The 23,356-nt window shown below is 34.6% G+C and overlaps 1 protein-coding gene across 4 annotated transcripts in view; it reads left to right on the forward strand.

Annotated features, from left to right (window-relative positions):
- The window catches only part of RAB3IP (RAB3A interacting protein), a 68,253-nt gene extending 45,298 nt beyond the window's left edge, over positions 1–22,955 (forward strand). For 2 of the 4 annotated variants that reach the window (XM_017894060.1, XM_017894061.1), the window contains exons 5-11: positions 8,586–8,663; positions 9,285–9,488; positions 12,754–12,882; positions 14,153–14,265; positions 18,237–18,336; positions 18,423–18,492; positions 20,839–22,152. In XM_017894060.1, the coding sequence (XP_017749549.1) occupies positions 8,586–8,663; positions 9,285–9,488; positions 12,754–12,882; positions 14,153–14,265; positions 18,237–18,336; positions 18,423–18,492; positions 20,839–20,921 (777 nt within the window). In that variant the 3' untranslated portion in view covers positions 20,922–22,152. Of the gene's footprint in view, positions 1–8,585; positions 8,664–9,284; positions 9,489–12,753; positions 12,883–14,152; positions 14,266–18,236; positions 18,337–18,422; positions 18,493–20,838 lie in introns of all 4 variants that reach the window. The other 2 variants (XM_017894062.1, XM_017894063.1) reach the window with 1 other exon arrangement.
- Positions 22,956–23,356: the final 401 nt, after the last annotated feature.

The following is a 23,356-nucleotide window of genomic DNA, read 5'->3' on the forward strand; positions in this document are numbered from 1 at the left end:
TGTTACTGCACCATCACTGATTGTAATGATAGTCATAATCTACTAGGTGCCTGTTCCACAACTTCTATCATTACAAGTAACATTGCACTGAATGTCTTTAGATATGTAGGACTTTCCATGCCTTCTCTGCTCCATACCCCTTTGCCTTCTTCTCTGTCTTTTTAGGGTCATTTTCTTTCATGAACATTTTAAAACTAATTTGTTTATTTTCTTAGCTAGCTAGTCATTGGAGATGAGAGGAGAATAAATTTAAGGATAGAAAGAGTGGAAAGTTGAAGAGGTAGAATAGAAGCTATGTGACTTGTTACATTTCTGTATAGAAGGTTATATAGAAACGTAAGATTTTTCTTCCAGTGTTGTCTGACTGGAAGAAAATTTTGTAGTGATATGGATATTAGGTAAAAAAGCAAATATAATGAGCTATTTATGTTAATTTTTATTTCCTGATAACTTGCATTTAATTCAACCCTGCTTAGTTTCACCCATCTGCACATGTATGTATGTTCTGTTACGTGAAATAGAATGAGAAAAAACAGAAAGAAACTTCTCCCTGTAAGTAGCAGGATGTGAAGGACCAGAAATGCGGCTTATGCAATTAGTGGAAAAGCATATCTAAAAATTGTAATTTGGAGTCTCTAACCTTTTCTAACCCAATGGTGGCTGTTAGCATTGACACTGTGGCTACCTTCTGGAAAACAAAGTACATTGATTAAAGATGATTTTGGTAATGAAGAAAGTTGTATTCGAACCAATTGTATATGAATCTTGGAAAAAGTGCTCAAAGTTTTTCTTTGGTCTTAATTGTGCCTTCATGATCTGTTTACCATTGTCTTATGAAAAGATACTTTTTTTGCACTTTATATGTGTGTGTGTGTATGTGTGCATAACTTTTTAAGAATTAAAGATTATTCTGAATAAACTCAATATGCACAGTTTTGGTAAGCCTAACATGTATATTCAAATTAGGAGTCTATTATCCTAGTCTTCAATATAATTATACTTTGTATATAACAAAGTTGAGTTTTAAAAGTATCAAATACTGAACAAACCTCAAAAGTTATGTTTTTCTTCTAACACCTTCAATTTTGAGATAATATAGAATTAAGTCAGTTGAAAGAATACAAAGCAGTCTACATCTCACATGGAGAAAAAAAGTAGTCTTAAGAAGTTTGTTTTATAAGCCAGTTTTAGTAAATGTTCATGATATGTCTAGTTTTCTCTCAACAGTACTATGACGCATATAGGGCAGATTATTATCATTTTATCTGAGAAGAAAAGTGAGGCATAGAGAGGCTAATGAGCAATGCAGGCACTCATATTCATGATCCTAACTCTTGCTTTATCTACTGTGAAAATCATAAATGGCATTTCTGTTTGTCTCAAACCACAGAAAAGAAGTCATCACTGGGGCCTCTTATTTCTTCATTCCACACTCGAATGATCAGTTAAGTCTTTTGATGCTACCTCCAGGACATAGAACACATCACCTTCCCAGCCACCATCATTTGTTACCTAAATCAACAGATGCCAAGCTTTTTGAACCTATACCTGATCAGTACAAGAAAAATTTGAGCATGTTACCTCCATTATAATGAAGATACCTAATATTTATTGAGAGTTCCCTATATGCTAGGCACATATAGGCAGTGTTCTATATGAACATATATACGTATTTATAAATTATACACACTTGCTAACGGACATACTAATGTGTTAACATATGTTGTAAATACACGTTTTAAAAGATAAAACAATAAAAATGCTTAAATATTTTGTTCTCATTAAAACAGTTAAACACACGCATGTTTTATATATACTTAGTGAGAGGATTGTGATTGAATATGTTACTTTATTTTAGAAAATCTTGTTTTGACAGTTTATAATCCAGATGAAGGTCTGGTCTAAGTTCCGTTTTCAAAAGTAGATCTAATACTGCTGATAACTCACACATCTATTGGTCTGATATAAGAAGTACATCTTTCCCTATTTTAAATCATTATTTTGTCATTATGAGATTTCATCATGCAAACATCGGTATTGTATACTTACACAAACCTAGATGTGGTACAGCCTATTACACACCTTGGCTATATGATATTGCTTATTGCTCCTGGGCTACAAACCTATACAGCATGTTACTATACTGAATACTGTAGGCACTTGTGACACAGTGATAAATATTTATGTATCTAAACATAGAAAAGGTAAAGTAAAAATAAATATGGTATTATAATTTTATGGGATCACTGTTATATATGCAATCCATTGTTCACTGAAATGTTATGTGGTGAATGACTGTATATATGCAGCTGACATCAAAGCACCTAAATGTATAAAACAAACTGACAGATCTGAAGGGAGATACAGCAATACATTAATAGTAGGTGACTTCAATACCCCAGTCTCTCTAATGAGTAGATTATTCAGACAGAAAATTAATAAGGAAACAGCAGAACTGCATAACACTATAGACCAAATGGATCTAACAGATACGTATGGAACTTTTAACACAACAGCAAAAGAATATACATTCTTCTCAGGTGCACATGAAACATTCTCCAGTATAGTTCATGTTAGATCACAAAACAGGTCTCAAATTTAAGAAGATCAAAATCATTCTAAGAATCTTTTCCACTCAAAAAGGAATTCAATTAGGAATCAATAATAGTAAGAAAACAGGAAAGCTCAAGTATGTGGAAACTAAACAATGATATCCTTTTGAACAACCTTTGAGTCAAAGAAAAAATCAAAAGGGAACTTGAAAAGTTTCTTGAGACAAATGAAACTGAAAACACAACGTACCAAAACTTATGAGATGCAGAAAAAGGAGTACTAAGAGGGATAAAGGCCTACATTAAAAAAGAAGAACAATATCAAACAATCTAACTTTATGCCTCAAGGAATTAGAAGGAGAACAAACTAAGTCCAAACTTAGCAGAGGGAAGGGAATAACAAAGATCAGAGTAGAAATAGAGAATAGGAAAATAATAGAAAATATTAAGAAAACCTGAGTTTTTTGGAAAAAATAAAAACCGTTAGCAAGACAAACCAAGAAAAGAGAGGACTCAAATCAGAAATGAAAGAGGAGGTATTACAATGGATGCTTCAGAAATAAAAAGGATCGTAAGTGACTTTTATGAACCACATGCCAGTCAATTGGATAATCTAGAAGAAATAGATTCCTAGAAACTGAACCATTTTTCTGGAATCAAATTCCAGAAAATGGAATCAAGAAGTAGAAACAAAAAAAACCTAAGACTAGATGGCTTCACAGGTAAATTCTACCAAACATTCAAAGAAAAATCAGTGCCAATTCTTTTTACACTCTTACAAAAATAGAAGAGGAAACACTTCCAAACTCATTTTATGAGGCCAATATCACTCTGATACCAAAGCCAGTAAATGTACCACAAGGAAAAATCTACAGGCCAATATTCCCAATGAACATAGGTGCAGAAGCCCTTAATAAAATGTTAGAAAATCAAATTCAGTAACATATTGAAAGGATTATACACTATGACCAAATGGGATTTGTCCCTGCGATGCAGGGATACATCAACATAGGCAAATCAATTAGTGTAATAAACCACAGTAATAGAATGATAATATACATTATAATCTTAATAGAAACAGAAAAAGCATTTGACAAAAATTCCACATTCATTTATGCTAAAACTCTCAACAAAATAGATGTAGGAACTTACTTTAAGACAATAAAGGCCATATATGAAAAACCCATAGCTAACATCATAATCAATGGGGGAAATTGAAAGCTTTTCCTCTACGATCTGGTATAAGACAAGGATGCCCACTCTTCACCATTTCTGTACAGCACAGTTCTGGAATATTAGAGCAATCAGTCAAGAAAAAGAAAAGGCAACCCAATTGGAAAGGAAGAAATAAAACAATCTCTGTGTGCAGATGACATGATCACAAATGTGGAAAATTCTAAAGATTCAATTTTTAAGAATTCAAAATTCTTAAAAATTCTAGAATTCTAAAATTCTAACAAAGAAGTTAGAACTAATAAATGAATTTGATAGGGTTGCAGGATACAAAAATTAATGATGTTTCTATACAAGCAGTTATCTGAAAAGGAATTTAAGAGAACAATCTTATGATTTCAGTGTCAAAAGCATCAAAAGAATAAAATACTCAGGAATAAACCTAACCAAAGAGGCAAAAAGACTTGTATACTGAAAATTACAATAGAGTTCATGAAGGGAATTAAGACACAGATGGAAAGAGATTTGTGTTCATTGGCTGGAAGAATTAATACTGTTAAAATGTCTGTTCTACCCACGTGGTTTACAAATACAATGCAATCCCTATGACAATCCCAATGGCATTTTTTACAGAAGTAGGAAATTCATATGGAACTACAAAAGATGTTAATAGCCAAAGTGATTTTTTTATTTTTATTTTTTGAGATGGAGTCTTGTTCTGTTGCCTAAGCTGGAGTGCAATGGTGTGATCTCAGTTCACTGCAACCTCCGCCTCCTGGGTTCTAGCATTTCTCCTGCCTCAGCCTCCTGAGTAGCTGGGATTACAGGTGTGCACCACCACGCCCAGATAATTTTTGTATTTTTAGTAGAAACTGTTTTCACCATGTTGGCCAGATTGGTCTTGAACTCTTGACCTCTGGTGAGCCACCTGCCTCAGCCTCCCAAAGTGCGGGATTACAGGCGTGAGCCACCATGCCCAGCCCCAAAGTAATCTTGAGCAAGAAAAATAAAGCTGGATGCATCACACTTTCTGATATCAAAGTACATGACAAAGTTACAGAAGTCAAAACAGTATGGCACTGATACAGAAACAGACATATGGACCAATGGAAGATAATAGAGAGCCCAGAAATGACACATTTATGGTTAGCTGACCCTCGACAAAGATGTTAAGGACACCTAGTGGGGAGTAGATAGTCTTATCAATAAATGCTGCTGAGAAAATTGCAGCATGCAAATGAATGAAATTAGACCCTGATCTCACACCATAAAGGAAAATCAATTCAAATGGATTAAAGACTTACATGTAAGACCTGAAACTGTAAAACTCAGAAGAAACAAGGAAAAAGCTTCTTGACATTGGTCTGGGCAGTGATTTTTTTGGATGTGACACCAAAAGCACAGGCAACAAAAGCAAAATGGGCAAGTGGGAGTGTATCAAATTGAAAATCTTCTGCCCAGCAAAAAACAGTCAACAAAATGAAAAGGCAGCATACTGAATGGGAAAACATATTTGCAAACCATGTATCTGATAAGGGGTTAATATCTAAAATATATAAGGCATGCAGTAGCAAAAAACAACCCAATTAAAAGGGGGGCTAGGGACCTAAATAGACATTTCTCCTAAGAAAACATACAGATGGCCCACTGGTATATGATAAGGTACCCAACATCACTAATCATCAGGTAAATGCCAATCACTCCCCAATGAGATAGCATCCCACACTGGTTAGAATGGCTATTATCAAAATACAAAAGATAGTAAATGTTGGCAAGGACGTGGAGCAGTGGAACTTGTCCGCTATTGGTGGGAATGTAAATTGGTACAGCCATTATGGAAAACAGTATGGAAATTTCTCCTCAAAAAATTAAAAATAAAGCTACTGCATCATCTAGCAGTCCCACTTCCAGGTATATATCCAAAAGAAAATCACTATCTTGAGTTATGTGTACTTCCATGTTCATTGCAGCATTATTCACAGTAGCAAAGTTATGGAAACAAGTTACATATCCATTGATGAATGGATAAAGAAAATGTAGGGGGTATGTGTGTGTATATGAATACTACTCAGCCTTAAAAGAAAATGGAAATCCTGTGTTTTGCAATATACATGAGTGAACCTAGAGGAAGTGAAATAAGACACAGAAAGACAAATGCTACATTATCTCATATGTGGAAGCTGAAACAGTCGAGCTCATAGAAGCACAGAGTAGACTGGTGGTTGTCAGGAGCTGGGAAATGGGAGAAATGGGAGATGTTGGTCATTTGTACAAAGTGTCAGTTATGCAGGATAGATAAATTCTGAAGACCCAATATAAAACATGACTATATTATATGTGACAAATTTGCTAAGAAGGTAGATTTTGTGTGCTCACCACCTCCCATCCAAAAAAAAAAAGGTAACTTAGAGGTGCTGGATATGGTAAAAGAAAAACAAAATGATATGTATATTTCAGTGCTCATATTTATTAAAGCACCAACACTAATTTGTGTATTGTCTATGGCTGCTTTCACATTGCAACAGCAGAGCTAAGGAGTTGCAACTGAGTCTGTATATGTATACATAGTGTTTGGCTCTTTACAGAAAAAGTTTGCCAACTCCTGGTATAGGTGATACTTATATCATTTTCAGCTTCAGAAGGACAGTGTGATGGAAAATTTTCAAACTTTGAGTCTACCTTTTGATGTTTTTTGTCAATTTTTAAAAAATTCTGTAAAAGTTCTGCGTGTTATCTTTTTAGCAACTGATCCTGCCCTAGTCTAGTGCTCATCTTTCCTTTTGGGGCTCCAGTTACATGTGTGTTATACCTTTTCACTGTAACCCTTATGTGTGTAGTGGAAAAGTCACCTAAAATTTCACATCACTTCTAAGTTTACTTCACTGTTTTGTTCTCAAATACCTTCAAACACATTTTAAAAACAAACAAAAAACTTGTCTAGCTTTTCTAGTCGTTCTCCATTAGAGGTTTGGTCAAACTGTATAATCCACTATTAATGAAAGCAGAGTCCATTTCCAAAAATTTAGTCAACTATTCTCTCCATAGTATGAATTACTTTTGCATTTAAAGTTAAAATGTTACTTATCTTGAAGGGTCAGATTAGCTATGTGTATTTTTATTATTATTATTATTATTATTATTATTTTTTTTTGAGACGGAGTCTCGCTCTGTCGCCCGGGCTGGAGTGCAGTGGCCGGTTCTCAGCTCACTGTAAGCTCCGCCTCCCGGGTTTACGCCATTCTCCTGCCTCAGCCTCCGAGTAGCTGGGACTACAGGCGCCCGCCACCTCGCCCGGCTAGGTTTTTTTTGTATTTTTTAGTAGAGACGGGGTTTCACGGTGTTAGCCAGGATGGTCTCGATCTCCTGACCTCGTGATCCGCCCGTCTCGGCCTCCCAAAGTGCTGGGATTACAAGCTTGAGCCACCGCGCCCGGCCTATGTTTATTATTTTTAAAACATCACCAAATAGTCTTCTGTTGACAGCCACTTATCCCAGAAAAATTCAGCAAATCTGAAACAATTGTTACTTTTAAAAGGAGACTATTTAACTCATTAAATTTGACAGCTCTTAAGGACTTTGCCAAGATAGCCAGAATAATAGTGCATGGAATATCTTCATGGTTAATATCATTTTGTTATAAATCATTGATAGTAAAGATTCTCCTATTTAAACTAATATAAGCTGCAAATTCACATTCATGGGCACACGCAAACTGCGATCATTACAGTACTGTAAAAGCAAATGAACAAATGGGAAACAGTCAAACTCTGATGTAAAGAGCTTCCACCTTTCCATTCTACCTCTGTGCATTTTGATAGACCTAGTGAGGGTGCCATTGTCAAACTATTCATTAGATATCTTTGAAGCTCATTTCCTTCCTTCCTCTGATAAATTGTAAATTGAAGTTCTAAAATGTAAGTTCTTAAATCCCAGGGCACTATCTCAAGCACCCTATATATATGCTTCCAGACCATTCTTAATCCCTTATAGGGATTATTCTATACAAGGGCATAATCTTTTAAAAATAAAAAGATCATGTCTTCCTTAACAAAACTGTAAGGCTTCCTTAAAAAAACTGTAAGGCTTCATATTGCATTTAGAATAAAACCCGCAATTCTTACTCTGATATTTTATTTGATTAATCAGAATGTAAGCTCCTTAAGAGCAGGGACTTTGTCCTTTCCCAGAATGTAATCAGCATCTGGAACAGTACCTCACGAGGAGATGACATGAGTAAATGTCTCATGAATAAACATTATATGAATAAAATGAATTAAATACCTAGAGTTTCATATTCGTAGTACTTGAAGATTAAAAATCTATTAAAGGGTAAACTCTGATTTGCCTTTTTAGGTTGCTCTGCACAAAATTGTCACTTAATATAATTTTGTGAATCTTTTTATTAAAAGCTCTAAGGCTTCTTAACTGTCATTACTGTAAACTGCAACATTATTGGTGTGTTAATGTTTTTACTTGTCCCTTCTGTATGTCTTTGCTATGACTAATAAGAACATAGATAGTGACCACATTATAAAAAGCTGCCTGCAAAGGAGTTGGCTTTGACATGTTGGTCATTGTTTGCCTTCATCACATTTACAGTCCTTACGCAAGCATTAATCAGGATGATTGATCTCAACTTGGCTGCCTCAGTAGTAATAGGTCCTAAAAGAAGGCACCTGTTCCTAATGCCGCATAGTTGTCTCTCTGTTGTCAACTGCTGCTTCCATAGTTGATATTGAGTACTTATTTTCAGGCTAAATTTTGGTAGTATATGTTTGCTTCAATCATAAACACTTGGCAAAAGCTTTTTGAAAGCAAATGCTACTTTGTTTCTAAAATATGAGATGTTAACTTTTTCAGGAAGCTCATAAAATGGTGAGAGAAGCAAATATCAAGCAGGCAACAGCAGAAAAACAGCTAAAAGAAGCACAAGGAAAAGTAAGTTTTTGCTACTCTTAATAGTATAAAATAGTGGTGACTGTTTTAGAGATACCTTAACATCTGTTGGATTTTATTCTGATTGTAAAGTAGTGCTTGTTTTCAATTTGGAAACTACAGAAAAATAGAAGAAAATAGCTACTATGTAGATATAATTAATAGTAAACATTTGGTGTCCATTTATATGAGAACCAAATGATTTAAAGCCTTGTAAATCACATGAATTATCCAAAGGATTATAGAATCACATTTTAATGTTAATACTTAGTTTTTAAATTCACTGAGAGAAGCCACCTAAATGTTACTAGATTTTACTGTTTTAGGAGTGAACTTCTACAACTAGTCATAAGCTATTGTATTTTGAAGATTCTGAAAATTCACATAAATGTTAGCTATTTTGGTAATTTTCAAAATTTGATTTGACATTGTGAGTAATAGATGAATCCAAACCATATGGAAACATCAAAAAACTTGATTTTAGTTTCTCTTTATTACTCCACAGGAAATACAAATTAAACTTACTTTTCATCTTTGAAAGTGTTTTGACCAGATTGGTAATATTTAGCTGCATTTGTCATGAAACATATTTAATGTATGTGACTATGTTGATTTCTTTCCAAGATTGATGTACTTCAAGCTGAAGTAGCTGCATTGAAGACACTTGTATTGTCCAGTTCTCCAACATCACCTACGCAGGAGCCTTTGCCAGGTGGAAAGACACCTTTTAAAAAGGGGCATACAAGAAATAAAAGCACAAGCAGTGCTATGAGTGGCAGTCATCAGGACCTCAGTGTGATACAGCCAATTGTAAAAGACTGCAAAGAGGTAACTCGTCAAGGACTGTACCCTCTGACTCTGTTGATACTTGTTAATTCTCATCACTGAGGTGTCAGTTATCATTTTGCCAGCAAAATTTTAGTACAAAATATTCAGTATTAAGATGGGGGAGGCTTTATCTAGAGCTGGCTGCTTTCAGGGATTCTTCAGTTCCATATTCTACCTGGCTGACCTTGGAGTACCTGCTAGAAACTTGGTAAGTTTCTTAATCTCAATATTTCATTAAGGGAGGAAACTATCATATGTTGGCTAGAGGAGAGTGGGTGGCTTTAATGATCTGGCTAGTCAACATTTATTGCTAGAGTGCACTTACAAAGTATGGATATAAGAAATATGTGAAAATAAGATGATTTTCTTAAAGATCAATACATTGCTTTTATTTAAATTCAGAGAGAGAATTTTATATCAGCAAAAGAGTCCTAGAGTTAATTCAGATAATTAAGCAACAAAAAATAGAAATAATGGTAGCCTTACAACTACGTAAGGCTGGAAGACATTTTGCTAAGTGAAATTTCAAGTTATAGTAGAACAATTAGTATCATTTTTGATCCCAAATTAGGTTTCATAGTTCAGCCAGTCTCAGTTATTCAGACACTTACAACTATGTAAGGCTACCATTATCATGTATCCATAATAATTAAAAATTTAAAACGAAATAATGGGCCGGGCGTGGTGGCTCATGCCTGTAATCCCAGCACTTTGGGAGGCTGAGGCCGGAGGATCACCTGAGGTTGGGAGTTCAAGACCAGCCTGACCAACATGGAGAAACCCCGTCTGTACTAAAAATACAAAATTAGCCAGGCGTGATGGCGCATGCCTGTATCCCAGCTACTCGGAAGGCTGAGGCAGGAGAATCACTTGAACCTGAGAGGCGGAGGTTGCAGTGAGCTGAGATTGCACCATTGCACTCTAGCCTGGGCAACAAGAGTGAAACTGCATCTCAAAATAATAATAATCATCATCATAATAATAGTCTTATTATTTTAAAAGATATGTAATAAAGATAACTGAAATACATAAGTATTTTGAGCTGTTTAGAGTAAAAATTGTTTTTAATCATTGTATACTGTGAGAAAGCATTTCTAAGAGAATTGATCAGTAATTTATGAAGCTTTCCCATTTCTTCTTAGAAGCCATCTTTTACGTTGTTGAATTCAAGTTCGTCATTAATCCTGAAGAAATGTGTGCTTGTTACATTTTTGTATGGAAGTCAGGAGTTTATTAAATGGAATAACCAATGTTGTTAACCTGTTGTAATTGAATTGCATTTTGACTGATTATTAATAAGAAAGATGCTGCTAAGAGAGAAGTTCAATACTTGGTTAAATATGAATGTAACCAAATCCAAAATTCACATTGGTTTCTGTGAAATATTTAAGAAACTTTTTTTGTCGTAACTTTAATTCTAATTCTTTGGAATTTAAATAGCAATTTTAATTGCCTGGTACAACTTGTATTTTTGCTGTTTCTTACTCAGTATGTGTAAGTAATTATGTACCCCCCTATTGACACAAAATTTAAATGTCTTCTCATGGAACATGGTAAAGGTTCATTTTAGTTTTTGAAATCCCTTAAAATGTGCGTAGGCAGCATATAACTTCAAAATAATAACCTTTGCTTTCCAGGTATGTGTTATATTCTGATGTTTCATGAAAAACTTGTCAAAAGTCTTACTAGGCAAAGGAATTACATAAATTTGGTCTGTGTAAGTCTTAGAAAATACGTAACGATCTGGAAAAAAATGAAGCATGTCCATGTTTTGTAGAAAATACGATGGGGCACTCGGTTATGACATTAGCAACATGTCTTCTGTAGACATTTAAAATACACATTCCTGCATGCAGACATACAAGCCCAGTGCAAGGCTTTGGGATCAAGCCACTTAGATTTGAATTTGGACTTCACTGTTTTCTTGCTATGCAATCTTGGGCAAGTTACAAATGGCGATCATAATATCTGTCTTGTACAGTTGTGAGGATTAAATGTTTGTAAAGTGCTTACAGTGGTTCCTGGCAGAGTCAGCTCTTAATAAATGGTTTAAATTACAGCCTTTAAACTAGAATCTTTCCTTAGAATACCACTTACCTGCTTTGAGATTTATGTCCTTTTTCTCAGTAACTTTACAAAGAAAATGCATTTGAAAATGTAAGTATTGCTTATATGCTAATATTTGTCCTATTGCTTTTGCTTTGATTCAAGGAATTTATGAATTGGACTGAAAAGAAAATTCACATGGAGATTGCCTTTATACACCTTAAAAGGAAGTCTGTAGGAAGGCTTAGCTACACTCAGCTCTGTTAAGTTCTTGTAGACTACTTGCACGTCTGATTGAGTTATCCTAGAGGCAGTCTGTAGCTATAGTCAGTGCATCATTTATGGTGTATCCAGTGCTTGTGGACAAGAGCAACTTAGTGCTGTAGGATGGTGGAGACTGCTCTAGTTTTGGTGACTGATGTCAGTGCAACTTTGTATTCCAGCAGATGTTATTGAGCTGGACTGAGGGAATCTGAGAAGCTGTAGGGAAGAATACTTGGGGAAAATTTATTAGGGAGGTGGGAAAGAAAGGGACAGCTGGAGGAGTGAATAGGAAGGCAGGTGCCAGCAGTGGATTATTATCGATGCCTAAGGTGGTAGTTACTGGATGCCAAAATTATGTCAAAAATATCTAAATAAATGTTGTATTTTAAGGTAGGCAGTTTAGAAGACTTTACGTGTTGTTTTTTAAAATCCTGTTGCTTATGCAGTAACATTTTGACAATTCTTTTGGGAATGCCTTCAAGTTATAGTAGAACTGTGTCATTTTTGATCCCAAATTAGGTTTCACAGTTCAGTCAGTCTCAGTTTATTCAGACACTATAATTAATTAGGTTCCAAATTACCTTTTTATTGTTTTCAGAAAAGACTTGTCATCATTTATTATATTCTGAATAGTGTGCCACCTGTGTCTTAAGAGGAACTCCAGCATTTTTGGTGGGGATGGGAGAAGGAGCCCAGGGTGAGGATAATAGTAGTGTTATTGAACATGGTTGCAGATGATGCATGGAAAAAAGCTACTTGGTTATTTGGGCGTCATTTTTTAAAAAGGAAAACTGCTACCAGGTATTATATAACGAATCAAGAGTGGTTCAATTTATTATTTTAAATGAAGAGCATTGTTTTCAGTGATGTTTAAATTAGTTTTGGTTTTGTAAGGTGGTTTTATGTTTATACTTTTAAAACATGTTTTTGTGTTTTCCTTTGGTTTATCTGTTAGGCTGACTTATCCTTGTATAATGAGTTTCGATTGTGGAAGGATGAGCCCACAATGGACAGGACGTGTCCTTTCTTAGAGAAAATCTACCAGGAAGATATCTTTCCATGTTTAACATTCTCAAAAAGCGAGGTAATTTGTTTTCATTTTAGTAGGACTTCATTATAGTTGTTTCTATACTTCTTTTAAACTAAATCATATTACATATTTTAATATCTCCTACATAAATAAGTTATTATAAAATGTCATGTTTTACTATTTTTACCATTCTGTACTAGAATCATGATAATTTCTTGGCATTCAGTTACTGAACATCTTTCCTTATATGAGCAGAGGATCATTCACACTAAAATGTGTACTGCATTGGTGTCAGGTATTAAATAGGTATGGAGGATAGGACTTATTTCTTGATTTACAGTCCAAGGTTCAGTGTAAGGGAAGTTCTCTACACACTCTGTTAAAGGCATTTGTTGTGTCTATCTGTACATGATTTAAAAATCTTATTTTTTTAATCTTTAAAACAGGAAAAGTAATGCCTTCTTCTCCTGTGCCATAGGATTGTTAAAAGGATAAAATGAAGTGAATTAAGTAGAGACAAAACCTTAGAAAATAAGGCAGTACAAAATGTAAAGCTGTAATTTTAATTTATTCTTACATGTGAAAGATTTGTCTAGAAATATCCTGTCAATTAAAGTATAAGAAATTTAATCCTAAGAGTTTTATGTGAAGTCTTTCAAGAATTTAATTGTAATGTTACTTATCAGGAGAAGTTAAGATGAGCATTTTTCACACTTTTGATATGAATATGTGTTGTTCATTGTGGCTCTGTATCTGGTTTCAGGTAGGCCATTCAGTATTAGTAACCTTGCCAGACTAAAGAAGTTTTCCTGTTTCATCTTGTATCAGTTGCTACCCTCTTCATCCTGGCATTTAATATTTGATAATTCAGCTAATTCTTTTGTAGACTCACTCTTATGCACATAAATACAAATTCAGAGAATATACAGCTAATTAATATATATTGCTGTGGTATAAATGACCAGTGTTTAAAAATATTATATACATTTAGCAGAATAAAGCTTCAGGATATTCATTTTGAAGTGGCATTAACAGTGGATATTAATCATGGGTAAGGAGTGAACAGAGACTGGAATTAATGCCTTTAATCCTCGTCCAGATAATGAGGAAAGTTATTTTACTATAAGTGAATTGCCTTTCATAACAGTGTTTGGATTATAAAATAAATCAAACAAAAATTATCTGATTTCTTCCTTTTTCATTTGCTAAAGCCAAGCTAGTGGGACTTGGGAGAAGAATAATTTGTAAAATTAGTCTACTGTAGAATACAATTTTGATATTTTTCTGCCAGTATAGCATCTAGTACTTTTTCTTTTTTTTTAAGTTGGCTTCAGCTGTTCTGGAGGCTGTGGAGAACAATACTCTAAGCATTGAACCAGTGGGATTACAACCTATCCGGTTTGTGAAAGCTTCTGCAGTTGAATGCGGAGGACCAAAGTAGGTTTTTACATGCATGAATTGTGAAAGTGACTGAGTTTTTGAAATGTTATGGGTTGCAGTTATTTAGTTTTTCTGGTTTTAAATGTATTATATCTCCCTCAGATTTCTCTTAAGTGTCTGTGTAGCCCAAAGACGAATTCCTGAGACAGTGTGGAATACAGTATTTCAGCTTTAGCATTAAAGGAGAGCCTTTTTAATTATAGGTTGGTTCAAAAGTAATCGTGCTTGTTGCCATTGAAAGTAACGGCAACAAGCACGATTACTTTTGCACCAACCCAATACAATAATATACATATATGGATCCAGGTAAACTAGAGATAGAAATCTGAGTTTTGTTTTTGTTTTTAACCTCATGTTGTGACCTATTAGTGGATTGTGAAATCAGTTTAGTGGGTCATAAGCAGAATTTTTGTTTATTACATGTATTTGTATAGCCATGTGTCCTGGGTTTCTGTATAAAATACTTCCGTCTGAGGGTGACCATCAAAAATAGTTTGGGAAGATACTGAGTTAGAGTAAGTCTTATCAATCATGAAAACAGTGTACCAAAAAGACTTGATGAGATTTCTCCTTTTATATTGTGTTTATAAAGGATTCTCACTTTAATAAATAATCAGTTTTGTCTTTCATAGGTGAGTCTTACTTGAGAATTATAAATCTTCAGAGATAAGACTCCCACATTTCATAGCAGGGCAGACTTTTTCCATCCAGTCCTATGAGGAGGAATGACTGAAACCAACAGTGCTTAAAACATCTGGCAACGGTGAAAGGTTTTGCCTAAAACCATGGCATAATTGTGTCTTGGCTTCTGTTTAAAAAATGACTCGGAAAGCTTTTGAGATAGATGCTTATTAAGTACATAGAGCCAGATCAATATAGGGGACTAGAAAGCCTGAGAGAGCTCATAGAAAGTGTAACTGACTGCTGTCAGGGTTATTTTGAAGCTAGAAAAGGAAAAGACTGGTTGAGATGAACTAATAGGTCTGTGTTGAAGCTGTTGTAGGAACTGTGTGCTTGTTTCTATTCCCTGTTATGCACGTTACATTCTCAGCAAGATTACAGAATGTTGTTATTTAGGTGATCATTTGTTGGAGGGTTCCTAGTCATATATTTGTTCTGTGAGCCACACGTCCACCTCGCTCCCTCAAGCCACACCTGTGTAACGGTGGCCTCTGAATTTTAGGGAAAGAATTTACATTCTTAAATTCTACAAACACCCAAGTATTTTTATTCTGATCCTTCCACCCCAAATATGGAGAATTAAATTTAATCATAGCAGTTTTCGTATGTTTAAGGTCTGTGTCATGCCTCATTTTAAATATAGCATACAACTGGTTTTATTATAGAATTTAAAATTTGTGCTTGCATTATATATCACACATATATGTGCAAATATCAAATTTATAACAAATGGGGATATCAAATTAAAGTGCATTTAAAGTATCTTTAGTAAAATAATTATAGTTTAGATTTAGAGAACAGTTTACAAAGTTTAAGGATATTGTGCTTGTGGGAATGGGACCAGAAATCAAGGTGACGCATATCATATGGAAAAAACTATGTGAAGTATGGCTCTGGCCGTGGCTCTTGTGAGCTACAGTGTGAAGATAATGACTAAATGAGTGGCACAGCACTGTAGGAATTTTGAGGAAGACGAGATTATTCAACCTATGATTAGGTACTCTTCTTGAAAGGAGGGAGATTTGGTTTAGGTTTTTGAAGCATAAGAGTAATTTGGATAAAGAGCAGTATATACAACTGAAGACCTAGAAACAAGAAATCAAAGTGTGTTCAAAGGATGGTGAGTGTATGGAGAGGAAAGGAAAGAGGTGACAGATTTTAAGAATGAAAAGTTAGATTGGGGTGGGGTGATGGGTAAAGGAGAAAGGAGTTAGAGATGTCTGACTGGAAGACTGATTTGAAGTGATTGTGGAAATTAATAGAAAAGGCTTTGGTTTGTGGAAGAAGATTATAGGTCTAGAGTTAAACATGCTGACATCGTCACATGAAAATGGCAAACAAGGATTTGAAATCTTGGGACTAGAGTTATAGAGATTTATTAATGTAGTGTAGCATGTTTGAAAAAAAATGGAGTTGGAGGTCAGAGGTCTATTCACATTGAATCCTGGCTTAACTAAAAATATATTAGGTGTGTCTAGTTTACAAAATGGCTTAGAAATGAGATCTTTTAAGAAACACTATACACCATGGAATACTATACAGCCATAGAAAAGAACGAGATCATGTCCTTTGCAGGGACATGGCTGGAGCTGGAGGCCATTATCCTTAGCAGACTAATGTAGAAACAGAAAACCAAATGCCATGTGTTCTCACTTATAAGTGGGAGCTTATGTGTTCCATGAGAACACATGGACGCATAGAAGGGAACAACACACACCGCTGCCTATGGAAGGGTGGAGGATGGGAAGAGAGAAAAGATCAGGAAGAATAGTGGATACTAGGCTTAATACCTGGGTGATGAAATAATACATACAACAAACCCTCATGACCCATGTTTACCTATTTAATAAACCACACCCTGCACGTGTACTCCTGAACTTACAAGTTAAAAAAAGAAACATTTATTATTTTAAAAGTTGATACTTAAAGCCACCTTACCAGATCCCTTTCAAAATTAGGCTGAATAGTAGACCAGCAGGCATATGTCTGTTTCCTGTTTCCAGAATAGTGTATAAATTGGTTTTTAGCAACTTGATGGCACATTTTCCTCTTGTGCAAATTATACTTTTGGAAGTTCCACAGACTTCCAACACTCTGTGCTTTAAATTTCTAGATCTTCTATCCTCCCCAAACTAGTAGTTAGTGCTTTTAAATATTGTTACAGATCATTAAAGGAATTTGCTAATAAAGAAACAAAGAAATATTTGAAAAAAGATAGGAATTGGTTAGTGATTTGAATTACCCCTCCTGAAAATTACCCTGTTTCAAATACACATTGTTGTGTGTTTTCTTAATATAAAGGCACATTTGTATTATATTTCTTGTAGGTATCGCTAAAATGTAATGTTATTTAGTATATTTACTATGTAATTTGTACTGTCATATAAAATGCTATTGGCCTCTTACTTTACTTAGAGCTATGCTAATTTTGCATTGATGGGGAGTGATAGTTGTATTGAGCCAGGTTCCTAGCTTAGGAGGGTGACAGCTGGGCTGCTGCAAGTCTGGCCTGATAGACATGCCAGCCTTATCTCACGGAGCCATAGGGTAACAGATGGCTCATTACTCATTCAGCAGTCATTGAATGTGTGCTGTGTGCCAGGCACATTCCTGGTGCCAGGCATTTAAAGATGAATCAAAGTCCCTGCCCTCAAGAGGCTGATAGCCTAATCCCAGCCAGAAAGCCCTCATATAAAATTTTAGCTTTTGTCATAGGCAAATAGAAAGGATGGTGTGAAATTTAGTGAACTTGTTATATGATTGTTAAGATTCAGTATTTTTATAAGGTGGCTTATTCCTTTGTACTTCTCCCTAGGTCCCACATTAAATGCAAATATAGCAACCAACCAACCAAATAAACAAATACCCCATCTGGAAACTATTACCCTGCAAGCTATCTGTAACATACTTTGAGACTTGAACAGTCATCATGAGGATATTTTCAACTGAGAAGTTGAAATCCTGATGGAAAGCTGAGAGCCGTCCTGCAGCTGATTACTCATTTGTAAATTTGTTCCAGGATGGGACATATATGGAAAACACCTAGTTTCTGTTTCTAGAATCATGGTTAATATTATGGCATTAAACTTATACTATTAATAGAATGTAAGTCTCACAAGGGCATGGTCTGTCCGTTTCATCACTGTAGCCCAGCGTCTAGAACTGTTCCTGGTACACAGTAGGTTCTCAAATATTTGTCATCTAACTGAATGAATAGGTAACTTGTACAGAAGGTAGGGGCAAATGCTTTTAATTTCAAAAAACTGAAATTTATCATTATTTCACAGAAAATGTGCTCTCACTGGCCAGAGTAAGTCCTGTAAACACAGAATTAAATTAGGGGACTCAAGCAACTATTATTATATTTCTCCTTTTTGCAGATACAGGGTAAGTGACTTAACCATGAATTTTAATAAAGCTTGGTTTGATATGAGACATTTGACCATTCATGACATTTTCTCCATTTGTCCTAGATCACTTCTGTATGTAACTTTTTTACATACATTCGATACATTCAGCAGGGACTCGTGAAACAGCAGGATGGTGAGTGTTCTTGATTCAGTATAAATCTTTACATGAAAGTTCAGCAAAAAGTATAGGACGTAGTGGTAATTGTTTTATTGTTGGTATCATATCAGCTTTATTGTTGGTACATTTATGTTAAATCCCATATATAGTTCTAATAAAATTTGTGGAGAATTTGGGAACAAATGTCTTTTAGAAAAATACTGTGTTTAATTATTTTATTTGCCTCATTTTACTCTTAATTTTGAATTTTAAGCAGGGTCAGTTTTAACTCCTAAGTGGTGTATAATAAACCAGATGGTAAATGAGAAGAGAGTTCCAAGCTCATTGAATTGACTCTTTAAGAGATGAAAATGAGGCCGGCAAAGTGGTCAGATTTATTTTAATTGATGGAAACCATGATGGAGCTCACAATTAAGTTTTCCCTGTATTTTCTGTTTTTTGCGTGTGAATTAATAAAGTAGTCATGAGGATAATTCTGAATGGAATAAAGATTGCCATATTCTAAATCAGCAGAAACATGCAGGTGATATATCCAGGAGAACCAACCTCATGCAAGTGTGTTAATATTTTTAATACAATTTTATATGGCTTTATAGCTAAATATCTTAAATATCAGGCATAAAAACTAATATGGCCTGACAACTCCAAAGCAGTATCTCTCGAGCACAAATGATTGCATAAAAATGAAAATAGCAGATACTGGGCTAGAGACAAGTCTATGCCAGTTTGTATTTAAAGTTTTATGAAATTTCCCTGTTTATATTTTTTAGGCACTGAAAATATTATCTTGCTCAAACACTGGTAGAAGCCTACCATCTTTCAGTCATGTAAACCAGTGAATCTTGATTCTATGGAGAAGTTAGTCATGCTGATAAAAACTTAGTTTAGCCTTTCTCAAGGTCTGGTATGTTGAAAAATGTCATATTTCTTTAAAATCCCATATAGTTGGATTTTAATGCCTAAAACAATAGGGATAAAACCTGTTAACCTAATAACCTGATAACCTAATTAATGTTGAATTTCAAAAGGCTTAGTAACATACAAACAGTCTTTAAACTATATAATACTTTTTTTGACTTTAATAAAACTGAAATATTTTTGAATACCTGTAGATGGATAATATAATTTAAGCCAGATAACAGAAAATTTATGTTAAATATAATTGCCAAGACTATAATATTTTTCTCTTTGTTTAAATGAGAAGCTTGTAGGAAAGACAGATAATTTACTTTATGAAAATAGAAAGAAAGTGTTACGAGTAATGAATGGTAAGGGTGATAATAAAAGTAGTATATCTTCTCTAGTTTCTATCACTCTTCCACTTTATGATATTTAGTACACATCATTGACTATGTGTGTTTGTTGTAAACAGGTATTAGTCTTAAAATCTGTTTATTATATGTGCCTTGTGCCAACAAAAGATTTAGGGCAGCTAAATCTAAAGCAGAATTTCTTGACCTTGGTACTAGTGCCATTTTGAGCTGGATAATTCTTTGTTGTGGGGGACTGTCTTGTGCATTTGTAGGATGTTTAATAGCATCCCTAGCTTTTACTCATTAGATACCTGTAGCACCCCTGGGATGGGACAGTGAAAAATGTATCTATTAATTGCCAAATGTACCCTGGAGTGGCCAGGGATGAGAAGTGGTGGTAGTGGTAGTGGTAGTGGTGGAATCTTCCATGATTGAGAACCATTGATCTAAATGAATATAATCTGATCATATATCAAAGGAAGACCTTTTATTGTCTGAAATAAGGAGCCAACATTTTTCCACTTATAGTGGGAACTTACAAAAGTATAGGTAATTGAATTTACAATTCATCTTCCACATGCATTTTTATTTCTAATTGGAGCCATACGCAAAACCTTTCTGTTATTACTCACAAACAATGTTACTGAGTTTTCTGGATTGTCTTGTTTTCTTTTTTCCCCCTTCACCTTCTGTTAGTGTTAATGAAGAGTAAAATGGCCACGATATAACAAACTAGAGCAAGAAGATTCATAAGTTAGAGAATAACTTGAATAATTGAGCATTGAGTGTACTCACTTCATGAAGGTGACAGCATTGACATTTACTCAGGATGCTGGATGTCCACCTTTTCTAGGGCTAAAATGATCATCTCTGACATATTTAACGAATAATTGTGACAAAACTGGTGACTTGCTTTATTGATAAAACTGGGATGGTCACAAGTCTGTGGAAAAGCTTATGTGAATTGTTGAAAAAATGTAGGTACATCTTTAGAAAATACGCAGTTGATGGAGTTGTCATTTCAGCTAACTTAAGTTTTCAACGAAACATTAAAAATAATGAAGATGGTATTTTATGATTTAAATATCTCTCTTTTCTATTTGTATAGTTGATCAGATGTTTTGGGAAGTTATGCAGTTGAGAAAAGAGATGTCATTGGCAAAGCTGGGTTATTTCAAAGAGGAACTCTGATGTTCTGCGTGGGACCATGCCTGAACTCTCTGAATAACTGAAAAATGGCTGAATATTTTTATGGTTACTTGATATTTATTTCCAAGGAGTGGGCCTAAGACTTTTTTCCCCTTTTGCAAATTGCTCTAAGAAGTACCATGATTTCTTTTAAACTGATCTATGCTGTGTTTGCTTATTCTTTAGTTGAACCCACTGTGAAGAATTACAGGTGTACTAGTGAATGTAATTTATAGTTGCAAAAAAAAAACCTGAAATAAATAAATGTTAGATTGAATGTGTGTACATTTTCTCTTCTAGCTCTGACATGGCATTTAGGGTTAGCAGAATGTATTAAATAGTAATTTTCAAACTACCCAGTAGCTTCCTTCCTTGTGAGAGGCAAGGAAGACGTCTGAGTGGACAGCACTCACTTTCCAAGGCCCCCACCTCTAGAATGGCTTTATTTTTATCTGTTTTCTATATTGGGTTTCAAAAAGATTATATTTGAAGAAATACTTCTGCTGCTACAAAGTTTGAAAGTTACTATTTTAATTATTCTGCTCTCTGTAATTGAAAGAATTCCTTTATTTTGGTGATTCATTAAAATATAATAGAAGGCAGTCAAATTGTATCCCAGAGATGTATTCCTGAGCGTCTTGATGTAGTGTATTCATGTTTTATATGTGTTAACCACTATATTGACGTTAGAGGGACATAGATGTAAATGAGTTTGATGTGTGTCAAAGGGGTTTAAAGGGGTGTAGGTTGAAAGAATGGTACGTGTGAAGTATACACTGATTATAGAACCACTTGACCTCTGCATTCCAAATTGTAAAACTGACTCTGCTGGAGAAATTATAACAAGAGGTTTGTGGTAGAAATATAGTAAGTATAGAACAGCAAAAAGAAAAAATGAGAAACCACTTTAGTCTCTGTTTAGAGAAAGCTGCTGTTAATATTTTGGAGAGTAGCCTTTCAGCTTTCAGATATTTTCTACTTACATATGCATATTTTGAAATAAAAGTAGGCTTTTTTTTTTTTTGCTTTTAAACCTAAACATTAAATACATTTTCCTTTGGGTAAACCTACACATCCTAATCCCTGTTTATAGAATTTTAACATAATTTAATTGTGTTTGGAGATGAGGTGGTTTTCAGTTTATTTTTCATGTTATAATGCTTGACGAGTATCCTTATCTGTGCACTTTTGAACAGTTGAGTTCTTTCATGTGGATGCCTGGAGATAAAATTGTTGTGTCAAGATATATATATATGTATTTATATGTGTGTATATATGTATTTTTAAATGTTTGATCTGCGTTGCTATGATTGCCATCCAGAAAAGTTAATCAATCTTATACAGCAGCAGTGTATAAGAAAGCTGGTTTTCTGAAGATAACATTTTTTTCCGTCCTGTTTAGAGGTTTGGTCAATCTTACCTGTAGACGACTTCGGCCACCAGGTTGGGTGGGAGCCCACAGACAAAAGTACATTGGAGTATGTTACGGTAAAAACCATCATTACCACACCCAGCTCAAGAATGTGAAATCGAACATGAAAAAAACTTTGAACCTACAATTTTATGTTCTGAAAATAGTTATTCTAATGTGAGGGCATTAATAAGAATATGTACCATCAAGTCTTCAGAAGATTTTCCTATACAAACTAAAACCGCTTTTGGAGAAAGTACCTAAATAAAAGAGAAACAAATCCAGGAGATGCTGTAAAAGATTTGAAAGAAAGGTAATCAAATACTCAGAAAAAGTTTGTGGATGACTGAAAAGGATAAATAAAAGTAAGACTAAAGAAAATCAATATACCCATTAATAATAAATCTTTAGTAATCTATAAGGGGAAGAATGCTTTTCAACCCTATACACTAGAAACATGCTCTTTAAAATTAATGCAACAGGATGATGACTTGATGTAGAAAATATATGTGGAATTATAGATTAAAATGTAATTGAAATATATTTAGAAAATGTAAGTGATTATCTTCCTGATCCTACTCCTTTTAGGAAGAACTTCTTAAACTGGAAGCAGAAAAAAAAAAAAACATAGAAGATAACTATAAAAGAAAGTAAGTTACGCTATATTATAAATTCTTAATTTAGAAATTGTGCATCAGTGGTTAGGCATTGTGTCTCATACCTGTAATCCCAGCACTTTGGGAGTCAGAGGCGGAAGGATTACTTGAGCCGCTTGAGCCCAGGAGTTCGAGACGGACCTGGGCAAAATAGGGAGACTCCATTTCCACACACACACACACACACACACACACACACACACACACACAATAGGGAGACTCTGTTTCCACACACACACACAAAATAGGGAGACTTCGTTACACACACACACACACACACACACACACACACACACACACACACACACAGTGTCCATCAACTTGGGAGGATGAGGTGGGAAGATTGCTTGAGCCCAGGAGTTCAAGTTCAA

The sequence above is a fragment of the Rhinopithecus bieti genome, unplaced genomic scaffold, assembly GCF_001698545.2.
Source record: "Rhinopithecus bieti isolate Rb0 unplaced genomic scaffold, ASM169854v2 scaffold_25288, whole genome shotgun sequence".
Classification (NCBI taxonomy): Eukaryota; Metazoa; Chordata; class Mammalia; order Primates; family Cercopithecidae; genus Rhinopithecus; species Rhinopithecus bieti.